At 43.3% G+C, this 25279-nt stretch overlaps 2 protein-coding genes and 1 long non-coding RNA gene across 4 annotated transcripts in view; all 3 read right to left on the bottom strand.

Annotated features, from left to right (window-relative positions):
• The window catches only part of SECISBP2 (SECIS binding protein 2), a 28322-nt gene extending 12182 nt beyond the window's left edge, over positions 1–16140 (bottom strand). The window contains exons 1-8 of one of the 2 annotated variants that reach the window (XM_083464834.1): positions 15982–16140; positions 12255–12400; positions 9763–10024; positions 8412–8517; positions 7055–7290; positions 5829–5892; positions 4849–4994; positions 3311–3445 (exon numbers count right to left, since the gene is read on the bottom strand). In XM_083464834.1, the coding sequence (XP_083320960.1) occupies positions 3311–3445; positions 4849–4994; positions 5829–5892; positions 7055–7290; positions 8412–8517; positions 9763–10024; positions 12255–12400; positions 15982–16011 (1125 nt within the window). In that variant the 5' untranslated portion in view covers positions 16012–16140. The remainder of the gene's footprint in view (positions 1–3310; positions 3446–4848; positions 4995–5828; positions 5893–7054; positions 7291–8411; positions 8518–9762; positions 10025–12254; positions 12401–15981) is intronic. The other variant, XM_083464835.1, reaches the window with a different exon arrangement.
• A 3191-nt stretch (positions 16141–19331) lies between these two features.
• CKS2 (CDC28 protein kinase regulatory subunit 2) lies at positions 19332–21684 on the bottom strand. Its single transcript, XM_083465074.1, has 3 exons — positions 21452–21684; positions 19975–20102; positions 19332–19758 (listed from the first exon to the last, which is right to left on the bottom strand). Exons 1-3 carry the CDS (start codon positions 21508–21510, stop codon positions 19706–19708), a joined length of 240 nt encoding a protein of 79 aa, XP_083321200.1. The 5' UTR covers positions 21511–21684; the 3' UTR covers positions 19332–19705.
• Positions 21685–21838: 154 nt separating this feature from the next.
• LOC310688383 lies at positions 21839–24829 on the bottom strand. Its single transcript, XR_014516913.1, has 3 exons — positions 24340–24829; positions 23521–23624; positions 21839–22968 (listed from the first exon to the last, which is right to left on the bottom strand). It is a non-coding gene; the product is annotated as an uncharacterized lncRNA (long non-coding RNA).
• Between the last annotated feature and the right edge of the window lie 450 nt (positions 24830–25279).

The raw sequence follows: 25279 nt of genomic DNA, 5'->3' as shown, positions 1-25279 counted from the left end.
CAGGAGCAGGGACCAAGCAACGGGAGCTCACCCCGTCACGGGGATTCGAACCGCCAACCTTCTGATCAGCAAGTCCTAGGCTCTGTGGTTTAACCCACAGCGCCGCCCGCGTCCCTACCCTGAATTTGGCATGCTTTTGAACAATTAATGTGATTTTTGCTGTTGTACGCATGCTGATAATTTGTCTAACCTTGCTGAACTCAAGGCGGCTCCCTCCCGAGTAGGAACAACAGACTGGCGGGAGGCCCTGGCGCATCTAAAGTCGACGCCTGCTCAGCCCCTCGCTTGCCCGGGTCACCACGGCTCTAAATGCACCCGAGAGCAGAGCAGGAAGGCGGGTCGGGCACAACTGAGCTTGATGGTGGGGAGGCAGGACCAGCCCAGAGGCAGCTGTTAGGTTTGGTTGCGGTGGCAGATGGGCTTGGTTGGTGACTTGATTAGCGGTCCCACAGGCTTTGGACGGAGCGGCAGTTTCCCGGCGCAGCCCCAAGGGTGAAAATGGTGCCCTAGCAGCGCTGGGACCATGTTGGAAGCGCCCAGGAACCTCCTGCAGTGCTGGAGCATCAGTTTCACCCCCTAGCTATGGCCCTACTGGGGCGACGGTGCGCATGCCCACAGAGAGGGCTCTGAGTGCCCCCTCTGGCATGCGTGCCATAGGTTCACCACCACTGTTCTAGATCTTTATTTTTCTTAAGAAATCAAACATTTTATATTGATATGCTTCTCTCTTCTCATCGATAAAGGGGGGGGGGAGAGAAGTTGCTGGAAAACCACATACGACCCCTGAATTATTTGCGACGTGTAAAAAGAGCTGGTGTAGTATACAGTGGTACCTTGGGTTACATACACTTCAGGTTACAGACTCCGCTAACCCAGAAATAGTACCTCGGGTTAAGCACTTTGCTTCAGGATGAGAACAGAAATCGCGCTCCGGCGGTGCGGCAGCAGCAGGAGGCCCCATTAGCTAAAGTGGTGCTCCAGGTTAAGAACAGTTTCAGGTTCAGAATGGACCCCCGGAACAAATTAAGTACTTAACCCGAGGTACCACTGTAGTAGCCAATAGCGCAGGGGTAGGCAACCTAAGGCCCATGGGCCACAACTGGCCCACAGGGGTCGTTTAACCGGCCCCCAAGCCGCCCCCGAACAAAGGCACCTGCTCAGCAAGTCCCCGCACGCTGCGCTAAACTGGGGCAGCGCGATGCAGGGACTCGCTTCTGCAATGCCTGAAATTGCGTCTGAGCATGCTCAGATGCCGGAAAGCGCAGCTGTGTACACGCAATCCAGCCCATAGAGGGATCTCTGATGGAGTGAACCGGCCCAGAGGGGGTAAACCTTGCCGACCCCTGTAATAGCGCACTCCTAACTGTGTCTACTCAGAAGTAAGTCCTTGTCATGCCAGTGGGGCTTAGTTCCGTTTAGTGGAGTTAGGATTGCAGCTGATATCCCCAGGATCTAAGAATAAGGAACTCCCAAACTCTGAACCTCTCCTCTGCTAGGTGACCTTAGAGCACCTTCACACTACAGTGGTGCCCCGCAAGACGAATGCCTCGCAAGACAAAAAACTCGCTAGACGAAAGGTTTTTCCGTTCGCGATTTGCCTCGCAAGACGAATTTCCCCTATGGGCTTGCTTCGCAAGACGAAAACGTCTTGCGACTTTTTTTTCTTTGACTAAAAACAAAGACATGTTTTGTTTATAAAGTTAATTTATTTTCCCTTAAATTTTTGAACTGCTCTTTACAGTATGTGTGACTTTAAAGAGCAGTTAATAAACTGTTGTTGTACCAAATTTGGCTTTGTTTGGACTTTTTTGGACCATAGGAACGCATTAATTGATTTTCAATGCATTCCTATGGGATTTCGTGCTTCGCAAGACGAAAAATTCGCTAAACAACAAAAATTGCGGAACGAATTAATTTCGTCTTGCGGGGCACCACTGTATCAGTGATATGAATATGTGAATGCTACCTTACCGTACAGGGTTATGGTAAGGAGTGCAATATGATAATGTATGTGAAATGCTTTTAATGTTACGAAGCAGAATATATATGCTGAGTACTCTTAATTACAATTACAATTTTTTATTATTATTAACAACGAGCAGGACCCAGCCAATGCTAAGCACTTTCAAGTCCCATTCTGTCAACTGAACAATTAAAAATGTGTACTTCCCTATCCCACTGGAAGTGAAAATGTGATAATCTCTGGCTGGGGCTTCTGATCAGTGCTAACACAAATCATTTCAGCTGTAGGATACTACATGAAATGCTTCGACAGCTTGCTAAGCTAACTGACTTGTGCAAAAATGCCACAGAGGAAGTTACTATTTCTGAGAAAAACACACCATAAAATCTGAATTCACACATTCAAATTGTAAAAACAAATCCTTGTGTGGACAAATTTACTTGTTTAACTGTCTGTGATGGGGATTGTACTGATCCAAAGAAGTTAAAATATGCTTAAGGTATATCATTCAAGATTATCAGACTTGTGAGAGGCCTTGTATCATGACACTCAGATTACAACTATGAATGCCTGTAATTTATACAAGGTTATCACTGCCGTGGTACCTCGGGTTAAGCACTTAATTCATTCCGGAGGTCCGTACTTAACCTGAAACTGTTCTTAACCTGAAGCACCACTTTAGCTAATGGGGCCTCCTGCTGCTGCCGCGCCGCCGGAGCACGATTTCTGTTCTCATCTGGAAGCAAAGTTCTTAACCTGAGGTACTATTTCTGGGTTAGCGGAGTCTGTAACCTGAAGCGTATGTAACCTGAAGCGCATGTAACCCGAGGTACCACTGTATACACAGCACTGCAGACAGTAATCAGAAAGATGACGAAAGATCCCTGCCCTGTGAAGCTTACAACCTAAAACAGAGGAGACAGGAAAACAGCAACTTTCAACTCTTAAGTCAGATCTACTAGTCTACGGGTGGTGCTTTCCTGATGCTGTTGGACCCAACTCCCCCCAGGCCCACCCAACATGGCCAATGGTAGGTAAGGGTTGGTCAGAGAAGCCTTGGGGTCACATCACTAATCCTCACTTGCAATACAGGTTTTTAAAAATGTGATCTGAAAGTGCATTATGCCACATGGATTGTTAAATGCAGTACAGCCAAGGTAGACTTGTTTGACCTTATGTTAATCTTTCAAAATGATTCATTGTCCTATTCGATAGATAAAAAGAGACATTGTGTCTGAGCACCAAGCATAGGTACTCCTTAATATCTGCAACTTCAAGTTGATACACAGTTTGCTTAATGGCCCATACACAAAGCTTTTGATGCAACCAGAAAACCAACTTCAGTACCTCAATTCTTGGAGGTTCTTGAACTAAAGTGATTTGGCTCTGAACTTTCTCTTTCTTTTTCTTCTTCTTCTTTTTCTTCTTCTTATCTGCCATTTCTTCAGCTTCATGGTCATTAGCATTCTCTCTTGTTTCTGACTATTGCAAAATGAGTAAAACAAGAAGGATTTTGAAAAGTTACACTCAAGCTCGCATAGCAATGAGAGCTAAAGTTAAGACACTAAACGGACGGAATACAAACTCTATCTTTTTCTCATAAGCCTCTGATCTGGAATTATAGGAAATGAAAACACTCCCTAATATTTCTATCTGCCCACAAAATCTTTGTTCTGTTCCCTAAGGTCTGTTTTGTTACTGTCTGTTTCAGACTGTTCAAATCTCCACTCAGCCATGAAGCAAACTGGGTGAACTTGGCCCAGTCGCTGCCTCTTGGCCTAAACTACACCACAGGGTTGTTGTGGGGATTAAATGAAAAAGGAGAGATCCATGTGCACCATCTTGACCTCCTTGGAGGAAAAGAAATGGGATATACAACCAATCAATCAATCAATCAATCAAAAGTACCTCCAGAGGGCCAGGAGACTTTCTGGAGAGGGGAGTAATAAACTTTAGTGCAGATAGCCAAAGGCTTTTCCAAATCTCATATCCATCCATACCACAAACTAACATATAAAGTATAGTGAACACTGAAATTGTAAATAAAAATATGTCACACATATATATTTACATGCCATATTTACTGCACACGAAAACTCAACTCGGTTAACATTGTTAAGAGTAAGAGAAAAGCTGAAGAGAAATCAACTAAAAGAACAGAAAACTGCCACGTGATTTGAGAAGCAAGAGATTATTAACAACAGGAGTCGGAGCAGGTTCAGAGAAGCGACAAGAATGGAATCCAGATTAAAAATTATCTAAACAGAAAGCAAATTAAGGCATCAAATAACATGTTCAAGAACATTCAAAAGGAAACCAAACACACAAAAATAAGACAAGCAGAAAAAGAGTCAAAAGAAACTTGTTTTCCACCCCAAAGTGGGATAAACATTATAGTAAGAAGGGTAAATGCAAGAGGAATGTGAAAAGTTTAAAATAGAAGCTAAAAAGGAAGAACAGTTGGAGCAAGAGATTTTAACTAAAAGGCTGGAAGACAATCTAGGACAGAAGAAGAGCACAGAGCAAGATCATGAACTGAGATACAAAGTAGAAGTCCTTTGGAAATGATCAGGAAAGTGGCTAGGCACAGTGCAATAAGGAAAAAGAGAAACTCGGGTATATATATAAGAAACTTTAGCCTCTAAGAAGTGACTGACTCAAGAGAAAGAGTGAAGTTCAATAGACATGAAGGGTGCTACAGCGAATTAAGGGTTTAAAAGAGAAAGGGAGAATTGATGTTTGTTCTTTCTGTCCCATAAGACCATTTTCTCTCAATATATTATTTTTTCAAATAAATCCACTAGGGAGTTGAGTCCGGGACTCTGGTTAGCTGCTATTCCGAAAGACAGTAACAGAACAGTGGCTTGGAAAAACCATCATCCTACCTTACGATCTTTGGGAACATCATCTTCTCCTTTACTGCCACAATTATTACCGGCAGGAACTGTAGCTGGAGTTGAAACAACTCTCTTGGGAGCTTGCGACAGCACTGTGGCCCAAGACACAGCAGGCCAAGGGGACACCTGAGAAACTGATGTTAGACAGAACAAACTATTCACGGAACGAGACAAAGACAAATCTTTAGTGGGGCTGTGCCAAATGTTCACAGGGTTTTTTCCATTACAAAAGGTGCAATTTTGAGAGATATACAAGAAACAGCAACATTCTATATTGATCTTTCAAATGTAGCTATTTGAATGATAAAATATTGGCCCTTTTGCTTTGATGTATTATGTGCTGAAATCTAAAAAAAAAATTACCGTATTTTTCGCTCTATAAGATGCACCAGACCACAAGACGCACCTAGTTTTTGGAGGAGGAAAACAAGAAAAAAAAAATTCTGAATCTCAGAAGCCAGAACAGCAAAAGGGATCACTGCGCAGTGAAAGCAGCAATCCCTCTTGCTGTTCTGGCTTCTGGGATAGCTGTGCAGCCTGCATTCGCCCCATAAGACGCACACACATATTACCCCTTACTTTTTAGGAGGGAAAAAGTGAGTCTTATAGAGCAAAAAATACGGTACTTTGGTCCAAGATTTGTATGACACGCTTCAAACAAATGTTTAAACAATTACATCAAAACAGCCCAGACACTCTCTAACCTCCAAAGGATTTTCTTCAGCCAGAATAACAGGGTTGTTGCCAACTAAGTCCTACTCAGAGTAGACCCACTGAAATTCATGGGTGTGACCGACATAGGTGCATTAATTTTAGTGGATCTTCTTAGAACTTAGCTGGATACATGCCAATACCTTTTCTCTACCCTTTCAAAGCATGCTTGGGCTGAAGTTTGGACTTTAGACCTTAAGTGAACAGAATGCTATATCAACAGTAAAGAAATATTTATTACTACAGAAAGCCCTTACCTCCAGGATCAGATGAAGAACTTAACGGTCTTGCTGGGAAATGCTTTTTCAGAGTTGTTTCTCCCTAAAGTGAATATTTCAGTCTTTAGCACAAAAGCAACTTAGCAACCTGCTCTGTCTCTCTATCTAATCCATGCAGCAGTCAAAAGATCAAAACTTGTATTCAACTTCCTGGAACTGAGCTCACAATTGAATTCTTTACCTTGGCTCCTAAATTTACAAGTATCAATAAAAGTTCTTCCAGTGGAGGTGCGAAAACCTTTGTTTTCTTCAAGTAATTTACCAAAGATGAAACTCATCTTTAAAATTGTGACATATTTCATCTTCAGGAAAAAAAATCAAATAAGATATTGGGGAGGGGGAGAGAGAAATGGAACTACCTTATTTGTTTATTGGTTATTATATTTCACCAAGTCAATAAAAATTGCCTTGAAGGAAAGACGTAGCCTGGCTTTATCCATATGTTGCTGAACTTTTGTTTTACAAGGGGCTGATTCACATGGCCATCATCTTGCACTTATACACACTAGAATTCCTGCTAGATCAATAGGTTCTGGGCTTCCTAAACAACATGTACTCGGCAAGGATGATTTTTAACATTTGCTAAGTGCCTCCTGGCAGAGGGAATATAAAGCACACTGGATCATGCACAAGATGTACTGATCTCACCATGAGGGAACTACAGAAATTACTGCAGGGAGAAATAGCACCATGAGTCACCACTTGCAGGAATTATTCTAGAAACAGGTACAAAATCTAAAGATTAAAAAAAGAAAGAAAATGAAGTACCTTTATGCCCTAGGAGGTCTAACCTTGCCTACCTCTCTCTGTAGCCCAAAATGATTTCTTGTTCTATTGTTCCTTCCTTGGCTATAAAAGTCACCAAAACAATAATATTCTTGATGACCTTTCGGAAGATTATCTGTTAATGCTACAGGGGAGAAATGATCTTCAGAATGATATAGGATTGCCTTTTTAAGAAAAGGAGAACAAGGACTTACAAAACTAATAGGACAAATAGCCTTTAGGAAAATCTGACTGACTGGTGAAGAATTCAGTTCTAAAGCTAGTCTAACATGTAACAGGATGTGATAATACTGAAAAGAAAATGTGTCTATTTACTCTTGCATATTTCCCACAATTTTTAAACATGCATACATTGTTCAGGCAAGTAGCTTCATATTAACACATTATCATTCAGCATCTAAGCCTATGAAATAGCTAACCTCTTTGGTTATCAGAGCTGAAACGGCTGGTTTCCTTGGAGGTTTCGGAGGCAGCTTATCTCCTTCAGCCGAGCCCAATGGCCCCCATGCACATTTTTTTATATCCAACAGATCACTACTTCCCAAGCCTTGCAATTTTGGAAAATCTGAGAGGGTAATTTCAAATGCAGGTTCTGGAAGACACTCAGCTGCTGGAATTTGCTTGAACTTCCCATTTGCTGCTTTAATGGGCCTGTCTAATATTAATAATAATAATAAAAAAGAGTTTATATGCAAAGTAACGTATTTATCCACAATATGTAAATAGTTTATTGCTTTTAGTAATCATTACACATCATACAATGCTTTTTAGCAAAAAAATATTTATTAACTCTCTCATTCATACTTGGATCCTGCTTCACAGCTAACAATATTGCACAAGCATAAAATAATGAAGTTAACAACATCTTAACCACATATAATCAGTAAGTGCTGATCAATAAAAACAAACTGGGTAAAAATGATACACTCAGCCGGGGAGGCGTAGCTATAAAACAAGCAAAAGTCTTGCGCTTTAATCCAGTACAAGTTTTAGAAATATGCCACTTTCGGTCAGAATTTGGCCTCCCGAGAGAGGTTTCTCTTGCCCACTCTCCTACAAAGACCTTTCTTTTACATAAGGCCTTTGCCTTAAAACATTCAACCAATACGTCAATGAACTTTTTCCTGTTGCATAGCTCAAGGACCTTCCAACTCTCTCCTCTTCTTGCACGGTCCCTAAACCTGTTCTGGGTGTCCCCCCCCCCAAAAAAAAGCATTCTGGAGCAGATGAGGGGGCTGAGCAGCGAGAGGATAGCGGGGAGAATGCAAATGGAAATAACTGTCCTAATGGAACGAGTGTACTGGGTGCCAATGAAGATTACCCCCAGGCATACATCCACACTGTATGTAATTGAGTTTCATTGATTGTATTATTGAGGCTGCTAGCTATCTTCAAGAAAGGTAGCTTTTTATATATAAAAAAAAGTGTTGCAAGACACAAAGCAACTCCTTTTAATTGCTAAAGGGTATGCAATATTTTGGCGCTGTGGGTTAAACCCCTAGGACTTGCTGATCAGAAGGACGGCGGTTCAAATCCCCTCGACAGGATGAGCTCCCGTTGCTCGGTCCCTGCTCCTGCCAACCTTGCAGTTCGAAAGTGCAGTATTATCATGTGCAAAGTGCAAGTAGATAAAGAGGTACCGCTCCGGCGGGAAGTTAAATGGCGTTTCCGTGTACTACTCTGGTTCGTCAGAGGCGGCTTAGTCATGCGGGCCCCATGACCCAGAAACTTCTACTCACACCAATGTACAAAATACTGCAATTGTTACGGTAGTACCTGATTTAATAGGATTTCTTCCATGCAGAGCTGTGTAAGATGAACTCTCTGTGGATCCATCAGGTCTCTTACCCTCCCATTTGGATTCATGGTCTTTCGATCGCCTCTGTACAAAATAATAACATCACCTTTCACACAAGAAGTGTGCATGCACATGAAAGCTCATACAAATAACAAACTTACTTGGTCTCTAAGGTGCTACTGGAAGGAATTTTTTATTTTGTTTTGACTACGGCAGACCAACACGGCTACCTACTTCTAACTAGATCTATATTCCAAATTACATCAGAGCAGAACTTCAGTACACAAACACTAAAAAGTAGTACATAATGGTATCTGTTGCAAAAGGAATTTTTTTTATCTGTACAATTTTTTTGTGCAATTTTCAAAGTCCAGATACAAATAATGTTAAAGTTGTCACTAGAGATGCATTAAACAACCATGGAAGCATTGGTAGGAGCTTCTCTTAGCTATTATCCAATTTCCTGATAAATTCAGGGTTTCGGCTAACTTTGTCTAGTTCCTCTAGGCATGTGGTCCTAGCTTACGTATATCTTTCAGAAACTCCCCCCCCAAAAGCCACTCCCAATCCATCTGTTGTGCCATGGAGAAGTGCAGATCATTCAAAGCAGAAAGGGCGTCCTCATAAATTGCTGGTCCACTTTTCATTTCCAGTGCAGTTATCTCCAAAATGCACACTAGGAACGTATCTGATTATGACAGCCAATTCTTGCTTCAGCTGCTGAGCATTTTATAAAGCTCACGTTTCTCACGAACTGTTGAGTAGCAGAGGGAAAACTCAGGCCTGCTACTTCAACAGGGTTATGTTTCTGCAGCAGGGTATTTGCTAGACTCGTGAAAGCTGGCCAGGCTGCTTCCTGCCTTGGATAAGGTTTCATCTGTGCCCAAGCAGACTGTTCCACTAGAATCTGCAGAGCTGCTCATGTTGCACACAAACCTGGGCTATGAAGATTTCACTGAATTTTAATAGCTAACAATTTGTTTTAGCTTTATAATACTAGCCAGTATCCTGTAGAGACCGCGACCGCTGTTTGGTAGAGTCAACCCACCCACTCCCCATACAAAGAGAATCAGAAGCTAGTTATGATCAGTGCACAATCACTGAATATCCCACACAGATCCCTAGTAACCATAGGCACTGGCAGGGACCAATGAAAGCTGAAAGACCCAATGTGTGGGGGTGGGGAAATGCTGGGGGGGGCGGGGGGGCGGTGTACTCCACCTCTTTGAAAATGGAGCACTAAACAAGCCTGCTATTACTGCAATCCAGTTACTGATGCAAGCTGTAGCAAGACAGAAAGGCGTTATCTACTAGGCTGTCTTTACTTACCTGGCAAAAAGCTGCCGCCTCTTTTCGGATATGAGGAGTCTGTTTGCCATAGTCTCTGTCCTGTTTCGAAGAGCTGTAAAGCTTAGGGCTGTTGTTCGGACACTGAAAGTTGGTAACTGCATATACATTTGGTGCAGCATTAACTGAATAAGGAGAACTGGTATACTCCCCAAGCGAACCACATCCCATAAGGCTCTGAGATCGATATTGAGAATGAGAGGTGGCAGTATCCCAGGGCGCATCTTGAGTATGAGTCTGTTGTCTAAATTAAATAAACATATTATTATATTTTTAGTGGGACACATGACAAACATGACAAGGTTTGCAAGGAAAAATATAATGAAAACGAATGCTTAGGCTATAACAGAATTTATCATATGATTACAAAACAAATTCTATTTAAGCCATAAGCATAATAACCCATTTATTTTACTAACACAGGAACCCCAAATCTGACCTTGGAGGGGGTGAAAATCTCCCTCTGCTCAGCTCTGACAGCTTCCCCGCCACCCCTGGAGGTAGGGAAAGGAAGTCCTGCCATCAAGGAACTTCATGCAGTCACCCGAGAGCTGGGTAGAAGCTGGCGGCGATCAGCAGAAACCCACGAAATAGGGGTGGGGAGGGTGAGGAGAGTGGTGCCCGGGGGCCAGCCCTGCTGCCCATCATATGATGGCAATAGGCGTGCTCCAGGTTTCTTCACTGTGCCAGCCTGGGAGCTGGTACAGGGAAGTGGCAATATTTTCTTTCCCACTTTCTGCGCTGACTGGTGCTACTGCAGTCACAGCCAACCAGGCGTTTGGATTGCAGCCCAAGCAACCCTTTGAGAAACAGTAAGCATAAAATGGTAGTGTTCAAAATATGTGGTGTAAGGCTGATCTGTTAAAATCAGAGGGGCACGCATCAAATTTAGGGTATGGAATGTCTTCCCTAAGCTGCAAGCAATAATATAATGAAAAGGTGTACATTATATTCAAAAGGTGATATCCTATTGCTGATCTTAGTGATGTTGTGCCAGTAAAAAAGTAAAGGGACCCCTGACCATTAGGTCCAGTCGTGGCCGACTCTGGGCTTGTGGTGCTCATCTTGCTTTATTGGCCGAGGGAGCCAGCGTACAGCTTCCGGGTCATGTGGCCAGCATGACTAAGCCGCTTCTGGCGAACCAGAGCAGCGCACGGAAACGCCGTTTACCTTCGCGCCGGAGCAGTACCTATTTATCTACTTGCACGGCGTGCTTTCGAACTGCTAGGTTGGCAGGAGCCAACTAATTACAGAAGAGCTAGAAAGATTTTTTTTTGCAGATTCTCCTTCTCCCAAGAAGTCTCCAGTGCCCTTCAAAAATATGTCCTGGGGGTGGGTCAGGGAACTGTTCCCCTTTCACAATAATTAACTTTTAAAAGAGCATGGTTTTGCCTATGGTGATTAAATGGTAGACTATATTTTTTTAATGGAATTTTTTTTTTAGAAATCCCCCAAAAGTTCCATTGCTTCCAATGAAAGTCAATTAGCGCCCCACCATCCCAGGTACTTGAAGCTATATCTTAATCACACACAATTTAGAGCACCATGTTGCAAAAGACACACTGCATTCTGAGCCTTTAGAGCTTGCTTTAGGTAAATGTCATAGAAAAGCATGGTAGCCATATGACTACTGTAGAACTTATGATACACCTCCCAGGTATGCAAGCCTTAGGGGCTGGGACTTCTATCACACAGACAAATAACCCCATTTATAAGGTAACATGATTCTACACCCCACCAAAGAACATGGTATTATTACTACCCAATACACTGTGTTTTGGGGTCAGTTCTTGGGGAAAGTACTGCAATTGATTTAATTTGTTCAAATAAGTCAACCCCCTACACATCCTTAGTAGCCATTCGACCAGGCTTCCTCAACCTTGGCCCTCCAGATGTTTTTGGACTACAACTCCCATGATCCCTAGCTAGAAGGACCAGTGGTCAGGGATGATGGGAACTGTAGTCTCAAAACATCTGGAGGGCTGAGGTTGAGGAAGCCTGCATTAGACATAAAATTCTTCTTTCTTACAGGAGAAAAAAAACCTGAGCAATTGCTGATTAGTTGTAGTTATTTAAATATATGATTGCTAATATGCGGATTTTAGATTACTGAAAAAAGGTGCCAGAACAAACCCCCAATATGTATACCCAAAACAATAAGGACAGTTTAAAACTGTGCAGGTACCACCTTCCCACAAAGCAGCAAAGAGAGATGGCTTTGAGAGCAAAATCCCAGTTACAGTAATTCCACGTGCAATAAAACTAATGTTTAGGGATCAAAAGCCCAAAGTCACCATCCTCTTTGAAATGTGTCCCGTGAGAGGTGGGTTCAATGCTGTGGCCTAAAACATTGAATGAGCTTACCCAATTAATGACCAAAATGCACTTAACTTGCCAAACAGCTAAGGCATCTAAATTAAAGACTTAGGTACGTTAACAGTCCCCCAAGAAATGAGACGTAGAAGGGTACATACTTATCCACTGGTGGCTCTTGAACATATGGGTAGCATGTACCATAGTATGTAGGAAAGACACATGCTTCTGAGGGTTCTGGCCATGCCACTGTTACTGCCGCATATTTGGGGACAAACGGTTTGACCTCTGCTGATAACTTGATGCCCTGAGAAACAAAATGGGTTTTGGCTACATGCACTTGGAGATTAACCAAAATAAGTGAAAAGCCCCATCTATGTGAACCAAACTGTCACACAAGAAGGAGAAGCTGGTGCCTCGTTCTTCTGCTCAACCAAAACGAGTAGGAAAAAAATAAATCTGTAACAGAACACTGAAAAATGCACCAAGAATTTTAGTGCTTAAGCAAACTGCTGCTTCAGAACAGAAGTTTCATTTTACTTTTTAATGTAAAAACTCTGAGAGTATCTGGCTGCAGCACATGCAACATCTCAACTTTGCATTTACAGTGGTGCCCCGCAAGACGAATGCCTCGCAAGACGGAAAACTCGCTAGACGAAAGAGTTTTCCGTTTTGGAGGTGCTTCGCAAAACGAATCTCCTATGGGCTTGCTTCGCAAGACGAAAATGTCTTGCGAGTTCCTGCGGGTTTTTCCCCCTCCCCCCCTTTTCTAAGCCGCTAAGCCGCTTATCAGCTGATCCGATAAGCCGCTAAAAGCGCTAATCCGTCAATGGGTTTGCTTCGCAAGACGAAAAAACCGCTAGACGAAGAGAATCACAGAACGGATTCTTTTCGTCTTGCGAGGCACCACTGTATAAGGGGGGTGGAAACTAATCTCTGCAGCTGCAGAAAATACACTATAGGCAGGCAATACAGATGCAATGCTGGTTTAGCTATTAAGAATGATTAGGAGACTAGAAGCAGGCTTCAGGCTCATGCGCACCCTCCTGGCCCCAACTTCTCCCCTCTCATGCAAGAATTTCTCTCTTAGACACACACATGCCTTTACCCAGGTTCAGCTTCTTGGTGTGACATAATGCTAAAGTTGGGGAAAGGGAAGTACAGAGAAGTATGAAAAAGAAGAAGAAGAGCCTGCTTCCCACTCCCAATACCATCACCCTAATTAATGACCAAACTAGCATTACATCTGCACTGGCCCTACAAGAATCTAAGAGAAAACAAAGCATTCAGCTGACAGTCAAAAGTCTGTTCACTGAACACCCTCTGGTGGTTGTACTTGCATTTGAAACAGAGGGACAACTGGACACCAAGGGTAGTATTAAATGCTAGACCTACTCAGGAGTGGGCCCATTGAAGCCAATGGCCATTACTAACTTGGGCTCTTGAATTTCAACGGGTCTACTTTGAGTAGGACTTAGTTGAAAACAAGTCTAGAGGTTTAGTCCATAACATGAATAGTTGTGTTAGAAACCGTGTACATATTGTTGCACAAATGCCGAGTTTGCTGGATACCTTATTATATTTGCCTGACCTATTTGTATTATTACATCAGGAACGAGTGTTCAGATTCTACGGCAAAAAATATGTTAGAATCACAGATTTAAAAAACTTTGTAAAGCAGCACCTGCTCACCACACCCAATATAAATACCACCCATATATAGGGTGAACTTGTGGCTTCCCAATATTGCTAGACTCCAGCTGTCATCATCCCCAAACAATGGGCATGGTGGTTGGGACTGCTGGATCCTAAAGTCCAACAACCTCTGGCAGCCACAGGTTTCCCACTATTACCATTAGGGAAATGCTATGGTTTTAATTATACAGAATTCAGGTTTATATAATGGCTAAAATATGGAAAGCTACTTCATACAGAGTCAAGATTATTGGTCCATCCAGCTCAGTATTGTCTACACACTGCCAGGAGGCAGCTGTTTCAGGCAAAAATAGTTCCGAGCCTTACCTGGAAATAACAGCTATTGAATCAGGGATTTTCTGCATGCAATATAAGTGTTCTACTACTCGCCTTCCTTACTATGGACAGAGATATGGAATGGCCCCAATCCAGCTGTTCCCCAGCAAAGTGAAACTAAATTAGTCAAGATTAAGCTTTCACACTTGATTTCAAAGCAAAACTGCAAATTGTTCATTTGTTTGTTTCTATCGTATCATTTAAATAGGTAAAAACAGGACACTTCTATTCCAGGCTGAGTGAAAAACTTTGATTAACTGAATTCAGAAAAGGAAAATATTTGAAGCTATTCTGCAAAGCACACATGGTCAAGAGTTATGCTGGAGTGGATGCACAACCTATCAAATTCTATGTGAAGAACAAGATTTTACTACTTCTCCCTACATTTACTACATTCATCTCTAGCAAAGCAAAACTAATGTGTAATCCTTGAAGCTACTAGGCATAATCTGACACGAAATTCGTAACAAAATCCTAGTTATCAAAATGGGTAATTGCTTCTAAAAACTTAGGCCATGCTGCAATAAAGCAGTAAGCATTTGGACAAAATTACACATTACATGCAAACAAATAATAGTAACCAACTATTTTTGCTTAGCTTGAAAGGCTAGGGTAGTGTAGAGGAGTGAAAAGAGCAACTGTGGGAGGTGTTTCTCTTGCTACCATTTTTCTGCTACACAGCATTTATTCTCTTTTGGTGTTTGTAAACTATATCTGCACTGAAAGGAAAGCACTAGCACCCAAAACTGTCATACCTCTGGAATTTTATTCCTGGGAAAGAGGCAATTCCTGGGAAAGAGGCAATTCTGAAGGAAGCAAAAGCTTCCCAAACCAGAGCCTTATGATTGACGAAGTCTTGACCAAGTTGGTTTAGTTCAAATCTATTTGGCCAAACGGTAATGTTGGGTTTCTGCTACCATATCAAGAAAGGTGATCTGTTTTTGTATACGTATTTTATGTGCACAAAGTGCTACAATAGTTTATATTGTGTTCTTCAGAAGAAGGGTGGTATAAAAATTAAATATAAAACAAATAAAATAAAATAATAATAAGTTGATGACTAGGACACACGACGCAGCCGGTATTCTTAAAACAAGCTGCTGCCATTCCTCTCCCCTGTCAGAGGTCTTGCCTGCGAAGACGACAACAGTTCAGGAGGTGAAACTTGTATTTTGCGCGTTTGGTAAAAAAAAATTCAACATGTGCTCCTTTCCCTATCGCACAGCCACTAAAAGCAAAGCAGTGGGGTCCTGAAAAGAGATTGGTGGTGGCAAGCAGAAGACACTGAAGGGGGGGGCAGAGAGGCAAGGCTTAAAACCCGGGGGGGGGGGAAGCAGTCCTTTAAAAAAAATCTGGCTAATATACTCAATATTGCACTTCTTACACGCCAAAAAAAAAGGAGGAAAAGGTTTGCAGTGCCTTCTCCCGATGACAACACAAGAAAGACATGCTATATCAAACTTATTATTATTATTTTCTGAGCACCACTTGAGAGGGGAGGCTTGTTTTTTGCTCTCTGGTGTTGCTGTCCCTCATTTTCCTTTCTGCAGAGAGAAACAGACTTTCTTCGGGATGAGTGGGATTTTTTTTTTTTTAAGGGCATCCCTCCCCCACCTTTTTTGTTTGTTTGTTCAGGCCTCCTGCCAGGACCTGAGCCATAGACACACACGTTAAGCGAGAGCAGGTTCAGCGGAGCCAGCAGAACGGAGAGCGCCTTTGCCTTTCCCCTTCCAGGACCTCTCCGGCCGCCGTTTACATAACAACCAGCCGCGGCGCGCGGGGAGGCTGGAGGCAGCCGCTCTTTCGCCTTCCGTTCCCCTCAGACCCGGCCTCGCCGCCGCCGCTTCCCCGCCTTACCTCGCTGCCCGCTTCCCTCTCTGAAGACATGGCGCGGGTGGGGGGCGACAAAAGGTCAACGCCCCACCAACGGCGGCTTCCACCCTGCCCTTCTACCACCGGCCCGGCGGCGCGCACTAAAGACGCGGCGGGCGCGCGACTCGAGGGTTAAACGCCAGGGGCCGCGGCCAATCAGCAGCCGCGCCCCGGCTCGCGTGACCGCCGCCATGACACCAGGGGCAACAGGGAAAGGCCGGCTTAGCGCTACCGAAACCGTCGCGCCTGTTTAGCGTCTCCTAATGCGGATGATGGGCAGCCAGTTTTTCCACGCTGCTTGGCATGATTGTTTATATACGAATAACGGAGAGCAAGGAAGGGAAGTGGTTTCAGCATATGGCATGATCTGGGTTGTATCAATACACCTTATCAATATTATTGACCCATTACCTTCGGATTCCTCCAATGAAGAAAATAGTTGGAACAATAACAAAACAGCTGCAGTTACAGATAGGTAGCCGTGTTGGTCTGCCATAGTCAAAATAAAAAAGTTACTTCCACTAGCACCTTAAAGACCAACTAAGTTAGTTCTTGGTATGAGCTTTCGTGTGCATGCACACTTCTTCAGATACACAGCTGCAGCTGCAGTAATAGGAAATCCATGCATTATAATTTACCAGATTCAACTAGGAAGTGAGTTTCGTGTATATGCAGAGCTTTCTTTATGATGTCTCATTATGTAGTATTTTGAATGTTTTTAGTCATAGTTTGTGCAGCTGAGGTTGCGTCTGTGTTTACAATTGCACCAAAAAAATCAATAAAACTAAACTTACAAACTTTTTTTTGTGCCAAATATATTTGTCTCATAATTTAATCAGTTGTCTAAAGGACAGTCATGACTTACTGCTATGAATGCACAGACACCACTTTCCTGTTTCTTATCTAACATTATATACTATAAAAAATGTGTTATATCAATTTTAGCTTCACCGCATAGGCAGTGTGTACAACAGAAATTTTGCAGCTTCAATCTCTTGTGAGCTATAAAAATGAGCAATCTTTATAGATACAGGATTACTAATGGCAAACATTTATGCAAGTTTTAACAGAAATTGTTTTACTTTTAAGAATTGTTTTTACCCATAGAAATTATATATAATTTTTATGGGTAAAAACATATACATCCATATTTTTTATAAAATCATTTATACTCTGCATTTTTGGATGTAGCCCACCCAAAATGTCTTACAACAAAATACACTGAATGATAGCAACTGTATTAATAATACTCTATTATTAGGGCAGTTTTAAACAAAACACAGAGCTATCCTTTCAAAATTGGTCACCAAGAAAAAGTATGAAACAGCCTAAAAATAATTTGCCAAGCAAGTTTCTGTATTTTGCAGTGTAGCCTTTTATTGCTCTGGGCATTATTGATTTCCATTTGTGCCAGTATCTGGGGAAGTGAGCTCCCAGGCTCAATTCAAGGCGTTAATACTGGCATATAAAGTTCAAAATGGCTTTGGACTTCCTAACTACAGAGTACCTATCCAATGTCAACCACTAGGGGCTGGAATTGACCCAACTGCCTTTTCAGTGGTAGCTTCTCATCTGTGGCAAGGCATGCTTCCCTCAGTATTTGGCTTTCAGTAGGAATTTAAACACATTCCCTTTACCCAGCCGTTTGATGGCTGTTCCTGGCACCCCTGAAATCACTGGTTGGATGTCTATATTTATGTTTTTTTTTTAAAAAAAAAATTGATTTGTTCACTGCCCTGGACTCATTTGGAAGGGTGCAATATAAATAAGTAACAGTAAACTGTACAGCTGCCTGCTTTATTTCTGTCATGCCACACCAGAGATGTCTAAGGCTGTAATACTAAACATACTTACCTAGGAGTAAGTCCCATTGAATTGAATAAGGCTTGCTTCTGAATAGACCTGGCTATAGCCTAAATCAGCAGTTGAATTCTCACTGCATCTGTATGGGGCAGGGCGTGAAGGTTGCAACACAACAGTGACATAGGCAACAATGAAGTTGGATTTTATAGCACTGCCATTTTGAAAATTACATTAGGAAAGGTATGTGATCTAGCATTTAATTAAAAATATATCCTTGCACAACTAAAAATACAATTCAATTGTCTCCAGAATATCTATTAATTCTGGTGATTACTGAATGATTTGAGAAGCAATGTGGATGTGGTCATTCTGAGAGCAAGCAAGGTACCTTGCAGAGTGTGACATTGGTACAGAATTAAGCTTCCTAAGAATCTCTTTAATTTGTGGTAGCTCTTGTGGTTGAAGATATGCATTTGTGTCTGTGCAAAACACGCTCAGCTCATTGAAGTCAAAGTGTTTCAACAAGATTTCCACCTTCCAACAACTAGCAAATCTGCTATATTGCCATCATTTATAGGAAAAAAATGGAATCGGAATTTTTCATATACAAAATATATTGCTCTACATTTAAAAATAAAATAAAATGCTGTACATGAGCAACAAGTAATCAAAGGGGAACATGTTCCAGGTAACTGCCATGTTTTAGCATCACATTAAATATTCCCTTTGCTGGGACCTATGAAAATAGACTCCAGGTTACAAGAAGCAATAAAACTCAGTCTATGAAGAGTTCTGGCTAACACTTTCAAAGAACTTTACTATTTCATTGAGACTAAACAGAAACTTCATGGAGAGCTGATAATGCAAATCAATACTGTCAAATTAAGCCACATTTATCTTTACCTACCGACTACGGCCATATTCAGGAGTGAATGACTTCTGACCACCCCAAGTAGGTAGCCACAATCTGTTTGCTGTGACCCGGCAGTAGTAAACATGCTAGGCAAATGCCTTTAGACAAGTCAGCAACCATCCCCTGAACTTCAATCTCTGGGGCAGGAAACTGGGGGTGTATTCTGCTATTCAGTGCAGTTTGACATGGGTAAAAGCATCTACCAAAGAATGAACTTGGACCTATTGCTATCCCCCCTCCTTTACAATTGCTTCCTATTTCCTATTATCCCAACCTGGCTCTGAATAAAAAGACACACTAGTGAAGAGAAGACATGACCAGCTGCTACTGGAGAGAGGTGGGAACCAGGCAGCTCATCACAGGATCTTTCTCTTGAGCAGACCTGTACAGAGCTGGATGAGGGCAGTAGATCATTCTTATTCGTACTCACCTGAGCCATTAAGCCTGTTTTTTCCTTCTCTTGTAAAATGATTCTAGCAAACAAATTCTAGGTAAGTGATATAAATACTACAAACAAACCTCTATATTATTGTCATCAATTGTATTGCATTTTATAGAGTACCAATATATGGCTTTTATAATGTGGACAGTAGCAAACTAAAATCATGAAATGCATAGATTTAGCATTAAAAATATGTTTATTTCAGCAGCTGAAAAGCCACAGGATGAATTGCTTCAACAGTTGGAAGAAGCTTCATTACTAAGAATAAAAAGGCACAGATCTTTGAAGATTTTTATAATCAACGCATTACATGAAAGTTGTGAACTTTATTGAACAAAACTGAAAAAAAATCAAATAGGCACTTGTTAACTTGTTAAGTGAGAATTCAAGACCATAGCAGCCTACTTTGCATTTTACTGAGCTCTGTTGCTGTGAATAATACAGCTCATGCACAGGTAATGACTTGTTTGTATATTTTTCTTAAGTATTCACTGAATACTACCAACATATATACATTTATACATAAAGTTCCAGAAGCTTAGAGAGGCTGTTCATTTCTGCTGGCCTTTTGGAAGTGGTCTTCTAAATAGAAGGATGTGTGGTTCTGTAAAGAGAAAAAAAAGGAAGTTTGTTTATAAGTCTGTGGCCAGACATCCCACTTAATGGCCGATAATATAGGGTTTTCAGTAAACACTTTCTGTCTAGCCCTTGCTACTTAATGTATGAAGTGACTTTGTCCCTCTCCCACGTCAAGACATCCTAAAAGCTTTACAGAAAGTATTTCTGGAATAGCTTGTTAGGTAGAAATGTCCTTTTTTACCTGGTTCATGAATCATGTAGTGGACCCAGCCAAGGCTTTGCTGAACACCCAGTCTTCTCCATTCTTCTTCAGTCATTAGATGAGTTTTTGGTACTTGCTTTGACAGCTCTCTTGGCAACATCACATGCCTGCCAGGGACAGAAAACACACCAAGTCACATTTATACAGCCACAATTAGTTCTGTACAACTTGTAAAGAAGCTTTATGTCAGACTCCATAGCATTTGTGAACTGCTTGAACATTTAAGTTTCATGCTGGACCTCTGCCTGTGATTTTTGATTACTTGTACATAATAGCCTAAGTTGAAGGAACAGCACTGTAGGTGTTCTTTCATATCTACTTTAGATTTTTAATTCCTTTTAGAGAAACCCGACAGCTTGCTATGCAACAAGGAAACTCAGGATCAGGCGGCTTGTAAACTTCCATTTGCTTCTTGCAAGCTGCATCCATGCAGGAAACCCGAAACAAAAGTCTGGCTCTCCCACTACTGGGCAATAAATATCTTTTAAGTGACTTTTATGGTGTTATCTGCAGGCACTTGCAAGTGCCCCTATTTTCCAGGGACATTCCCAGATTTTCAGAAGCTGTCCCAGAATGCCCTGCTTTTCCTTAGGATGTCCCTATTTTCATCGCAGAAATGTTGGCAGGTATGGAGTGAAGCAAACCCAGAGCCAAGGAACTGGACAATCTTCAGAAGATATCAGAAGGCAGCCCCGTATAGGTTAAGTTTTTTTTTTAAAAAAAATGCTTAATATTCTCTTTTGTTATATTGTCTGTTGAAAACCGCCAAGAGTGGCTGGGGCAACCGGGTCGGATGGGCAGGGTATAAATAATAATTATTATTATTATGGAATGGAACGTCCCTATTTTCGTCAGAGAAATGCTGGGAGGCTATGCCACTAGCAAGACTGCCCGTTAGCAAAACGCAAAGTCAACGTTGCAAAGGCCCAAAGCGGAAACGAGCCTATTGAAATGGCCGTGGCGGCCCGAGAGACCGTGACCCAAACCCCCTCCCTAAGCTCATCGGCGGCGGATTTTGGCCCGGCAAGTTACCACGGGGCTAAAATGGAGCGGGGCGGCGGGATAGGGAGCTGGGTTCGAATCACGCGCACGCCGCAACAGGCGCTTCCCTCCGCGGCGCCAGCCCTTCCCCAAAGGGCCTGAGAAGAGCGGGCAGGCGCAACGGCCTCCTCCGGCCTCGCCCCGCGCCGTCCTTTGTCCCGAGGCCGTTCCCACCCCCACAGCCGGCGGGAAAGGAGGAGGGAGGAAAAACAGGCCCGAGGCCGTTTTCTGTTCCCCCTCCCCCCCGTTTCCTGAGGTACTGGGAAGGGAGCCTGGGCGGGAAGAAAGGAGGGAAAGCGGAGGGCGGCGAGGGACGCCATGAAAGGGCGGCGGGCCCAGCGGCAGCCTCGTCAGGCGAAGGGGCAGGAAGAGGCCCGCCGCCGCCCCGGGACCCCCCCCCCCCGGCCTCCCTCACCGGTACTCGTAGTTCTCGTCGAAGTACTTGTCCGAATAGTAGATCTGCTTGTGGGCCATGACGAAGACGACGATGATGATGGCGGCGACCACGGGCGCCTCACGGAAACCGCCCCCTTCCTCTCTCTCTCTCTCCTCCTTCTCCCACCTCAGGCGGCGACGACGGCGGCAGCGCTAAACTAACTCGCCCCTTAAAGCCAGCCCACCCGCCCGCCCGGACTCGATTTGAATCCCTCAGCTCGACGCTGATTGGGCGGCGGAGGGCTAATCGGGGCGCGCGCTGCCCGCGTGACTGTCGCGGGCCTGTGGGGATTCGGTTCCACGCCCTGCCGCCCCGCCCCCCTCTCTCTCTCTCTCTGTCTCCTCCCCGGAAGGCAGGCGCGAACTGCGCGTGCGCGCCCCACACTCTCCTCGTCTGGGCGAGTTCCGTGTTTAACTTGGGTGGGAGTTTGAGTTTCTTCCCCTCGAGCCCCCCCCATTGCGCGCCGCCGCGGGAGCGCGCTTGGGTTGTTTCCGCTGTCTGCCTGGAAGGGGTTGTATTCCTGGCTACCTCCTTGCAGAGCGAGCGAGGTGCTGCTGGAAGGAATTTATTTTAATTTATTTTAATTTATTTTAATTTAATTTAATTTAATTTATTTTGTTTCGACTACGGCAGACCAACACGGCTACCTACCTATACATTAATGCGTTCATAAAATTTGGGTGGGTTTTTCGGCATCCTTTTCCGTTGGAATTGCAAACAGGGCAGAGCTCTCTGCTTACTCTGGAGTAAGCCCGCTTTGAATTCACTGAAGCAAACTCCCACCGGGTATTATGGCAACCTATATCGCTCCTGGCCGTGTGCAAAGTTTGCTAAACCAGTGCTTTAATTTTCTGTGCAGTTTTGCATATATGGGCTCTCCCCACCCCAAACTATTTCTAAACTGGAGACAGCGGCTCTTGCACAACTAGGATGGAAGTAATTTGCATTTGGTGTGTCATGGATTTAAAGCATTCCCCCCCACCCCGCCCCGCTTTGCTGTAAACATTCCCATATAAAGACAGTCCCTCCTTGCTGGTATGCAATCTGAATTATATGGCACAAAGGGGAAAGGGAGTAAGAAAGGGAGAAGGGGGAAACTTGTCCCTTGCTGAGGAGACAAGGAGAGCAGACAGCAATTGCACACAAATCACTGGGAGTTGCTTTATGTATAGAACGAAGTTTGTTCCCAAATCCCACTTTCTTATTTGCAGTTTCTAGTTCTCAGTAAAACATTTTTAAAAATTCTTCCAGGCCTTTGAATTTCTGAGCTTCAATGTATTGTTATTTTTTAAACAGACTTCTGGATATTCTGCTTGTTTTGTTTTATAAAGGGTGCTTGATTGATCTTGAATTACTCTACAAGCCCCAGTGTGTTCACGACTGGTCCATGGCCCCCATTTGTCTGTGACATGACCTCAAGCAAAGTGCCTCCTTCACTCACACTGGAAACAATAGAAATAGGGCTTTAAATTCTCCATAAAAGCCAGTGAAGCATCCTAAATACAGTGGTGCCCCGCAAGATGAATGCCTCGCAAGATGGAAAACTCGCTAGACAAAAGGGTTTTCCGTTTTGGAGGTGCTTCGCAAAACGAATCTCCTATGGGCTTGCTTCGCAAGACAAAAATGTCTTGCAAGTTCCCGCGGCCCCCCCTTTTTCTAAGCCGCTAAGCCGCTTATCAGCTGATCCGATAAGCCGCTAATAGCGCTAATCCGTTAATGGGCTTGCTTCGCAAGACGAAAAAACCGCTAGACGAAGAGAATCACAGAACGGATTCTCTTCGTCTAGCGGTTTTTTCGTCTTGCGAAGCAAGCCCATTGACGGATTAGCGCCATTAGCGGCTTTTAGCAGCTTATCTGCTGATCGGATCAGCGGATAAGCGGCTTAGCGGCTTAGAAAAGGGGGGGGGAAACCCCGCAGGAACTCGCAAGGCATTGTCGTCTTGCGAAGCAAGCCCATAGGAAATTTGTTTTGCGAAGCACCTCCAAAATGGAAAACCCTTTCGTCTAGCAGGTTTTCCGTCTTGCGAGGCATTCGTCTTGCGGGGCACCACTGTACTATATCTACCAGACCACCTGATAGTCGCTTATGGATGCTGATGTCTCGTTCAAAGTTTCACCTGGGTGCAGAAATGCATTCACCTCATTATGCACACTGGAGAAACAAATAGAAAAAAGGTCAGTTAGACATACTCCAAGCTAAGGGAGCAGCAAGAAAAACTGTCAAAGTAAGTGTAAAGTAAGCCCTTCCCCACACAATGTTGGGAAATAACTGGAGAATACCAGTTAATCCTGAAGTTCCACATGTGTGTGGAAAGTGCAAAACAAAAACAGTTGACTGTCTGAATTCAAAAAGTATGCAGGACTTGACTCACTCTCTAGCCAAAAAAGAAATAGGCACAATGTTTGCAAAGTGGCAAATATAGGCTGTTAGACCAGGCAGAGGGCTTTCTCGGTAGTGGCACCCGCCCTGTGGAACGTCCTCCCACCAGATGTCAAAGAGAACAGCAACTACCAGACTTTTAGAAGACATCTGAAGGCAGCCCTGTTAAGGGAAACTTTTCATGTTTAATAGATTATTGTATTTTAATATTCTGTTGGAAACCGCCCAGAGTGGCTGGGGAAACCCAGCCAGATTGGCGGGGTGTAAATAATAAAGTATTATTATTATTATTATTATTATTATTATTATTATTATTAACAATAAAGTATTATTATTATTATTATTATTATTATTATTGTTATTATTATTATTATTATCATCATCATCATCATCTCAGTATTAAGTGCTGTCAGTGTGGTCCCCTTGCCTCTAACCATCCCGGAGTGAATGGACTACAATGTCAAGTAAGTTTAAAAGCTTTACTTACAGTAATCAGAGGTCTCAGTTGCGTATCGTTCAATGCCACATCAGAAACTACACAGCTTAGGTATTCTTGGTTACAAAATACAGAAGCTGGAATCAAAGACATGATCTAAGTCTGGAGCCCCAGCTTCAGCTTCAGTTACATGGTTCAAGAGACAGCGGGGTGGGCTAGGAGGGACAGGAAGCAAACCTTACTTCCTCTCTCCTTGGAGAAGAGGGGATGTGACATCACAGTGTCTTCTCTAGAAATTGAGAACTCTGTGGTCCTTAACCTCTTCACATACTAACTAGCACTGTTTGACTGCAAATCCCCCCCCCCAAAAAAACGCTATAATGTCTTAAATGTGCCTCTGCCTGGATTTCTGTAATTCGCCTCTCCCCTCTCAGCCCATGCACCTAGGCCATTTTATTCTGGAGGGTCTTTTTGATCCGAAGGATATATTTTTAGGAGGGAGAGCTGCCAGGGGTTGGAGGGATAGAAATGTGACCTTACACCAGGGGTTTGGGGAACCTCAGGCCCAGGGGCTGGATGCAGCCCTCAGACTTCTCTCATTGGCTGTTGGGACTCTGCCTAAACCACACAATCTCTCCCTAGCCCACACCGTATGGGCTCTTTTGCCTGACTGGAGTGTGCCCTGGAACTCTGAAAATGCCTATTGCTTGGCAGAATGGAGGATAGAAAGGGATGTGCAAGTCTATGTAGCCTGCCATGAAAAGGTAAAATCTTGCATTCATGGCTCTGCACACTTTTACTTCTGATCCTGCTCTCCACTGGCATGTGGCCCTCAGAAGCTAGCCTAGAAGACAATGTGGCCCTTGGGCTAAAAATGGTTCCCCACCCGTGCCTTACATTCATGCCCTTTGAGTGGCACTTCTTTAAGCCTGTGTAGGGAAGTCCCTCGTTCAAACCTTTCTTCTGTCACAAACTCACCAGGACGCCATGC

Source organism: Podarcis liolepis, assembly GCF_965112155.1.
Source record: "Podarcis liolepis genome assembly, chromosome: 11".
In the NCBI taxonomy this organism is placed as follows: domain Eukaryota; kingdom Metazoa; phylum Chordata; class Lepidosauria; order Squamata; family Lacertidae; genus Podarcis; species Podarcis liolepis.
The sequence above is the reverse complement of the archived record's forward strand: the minus strand, read 5'-3'. Positions and strand labels throughout refer to the sequence as shown.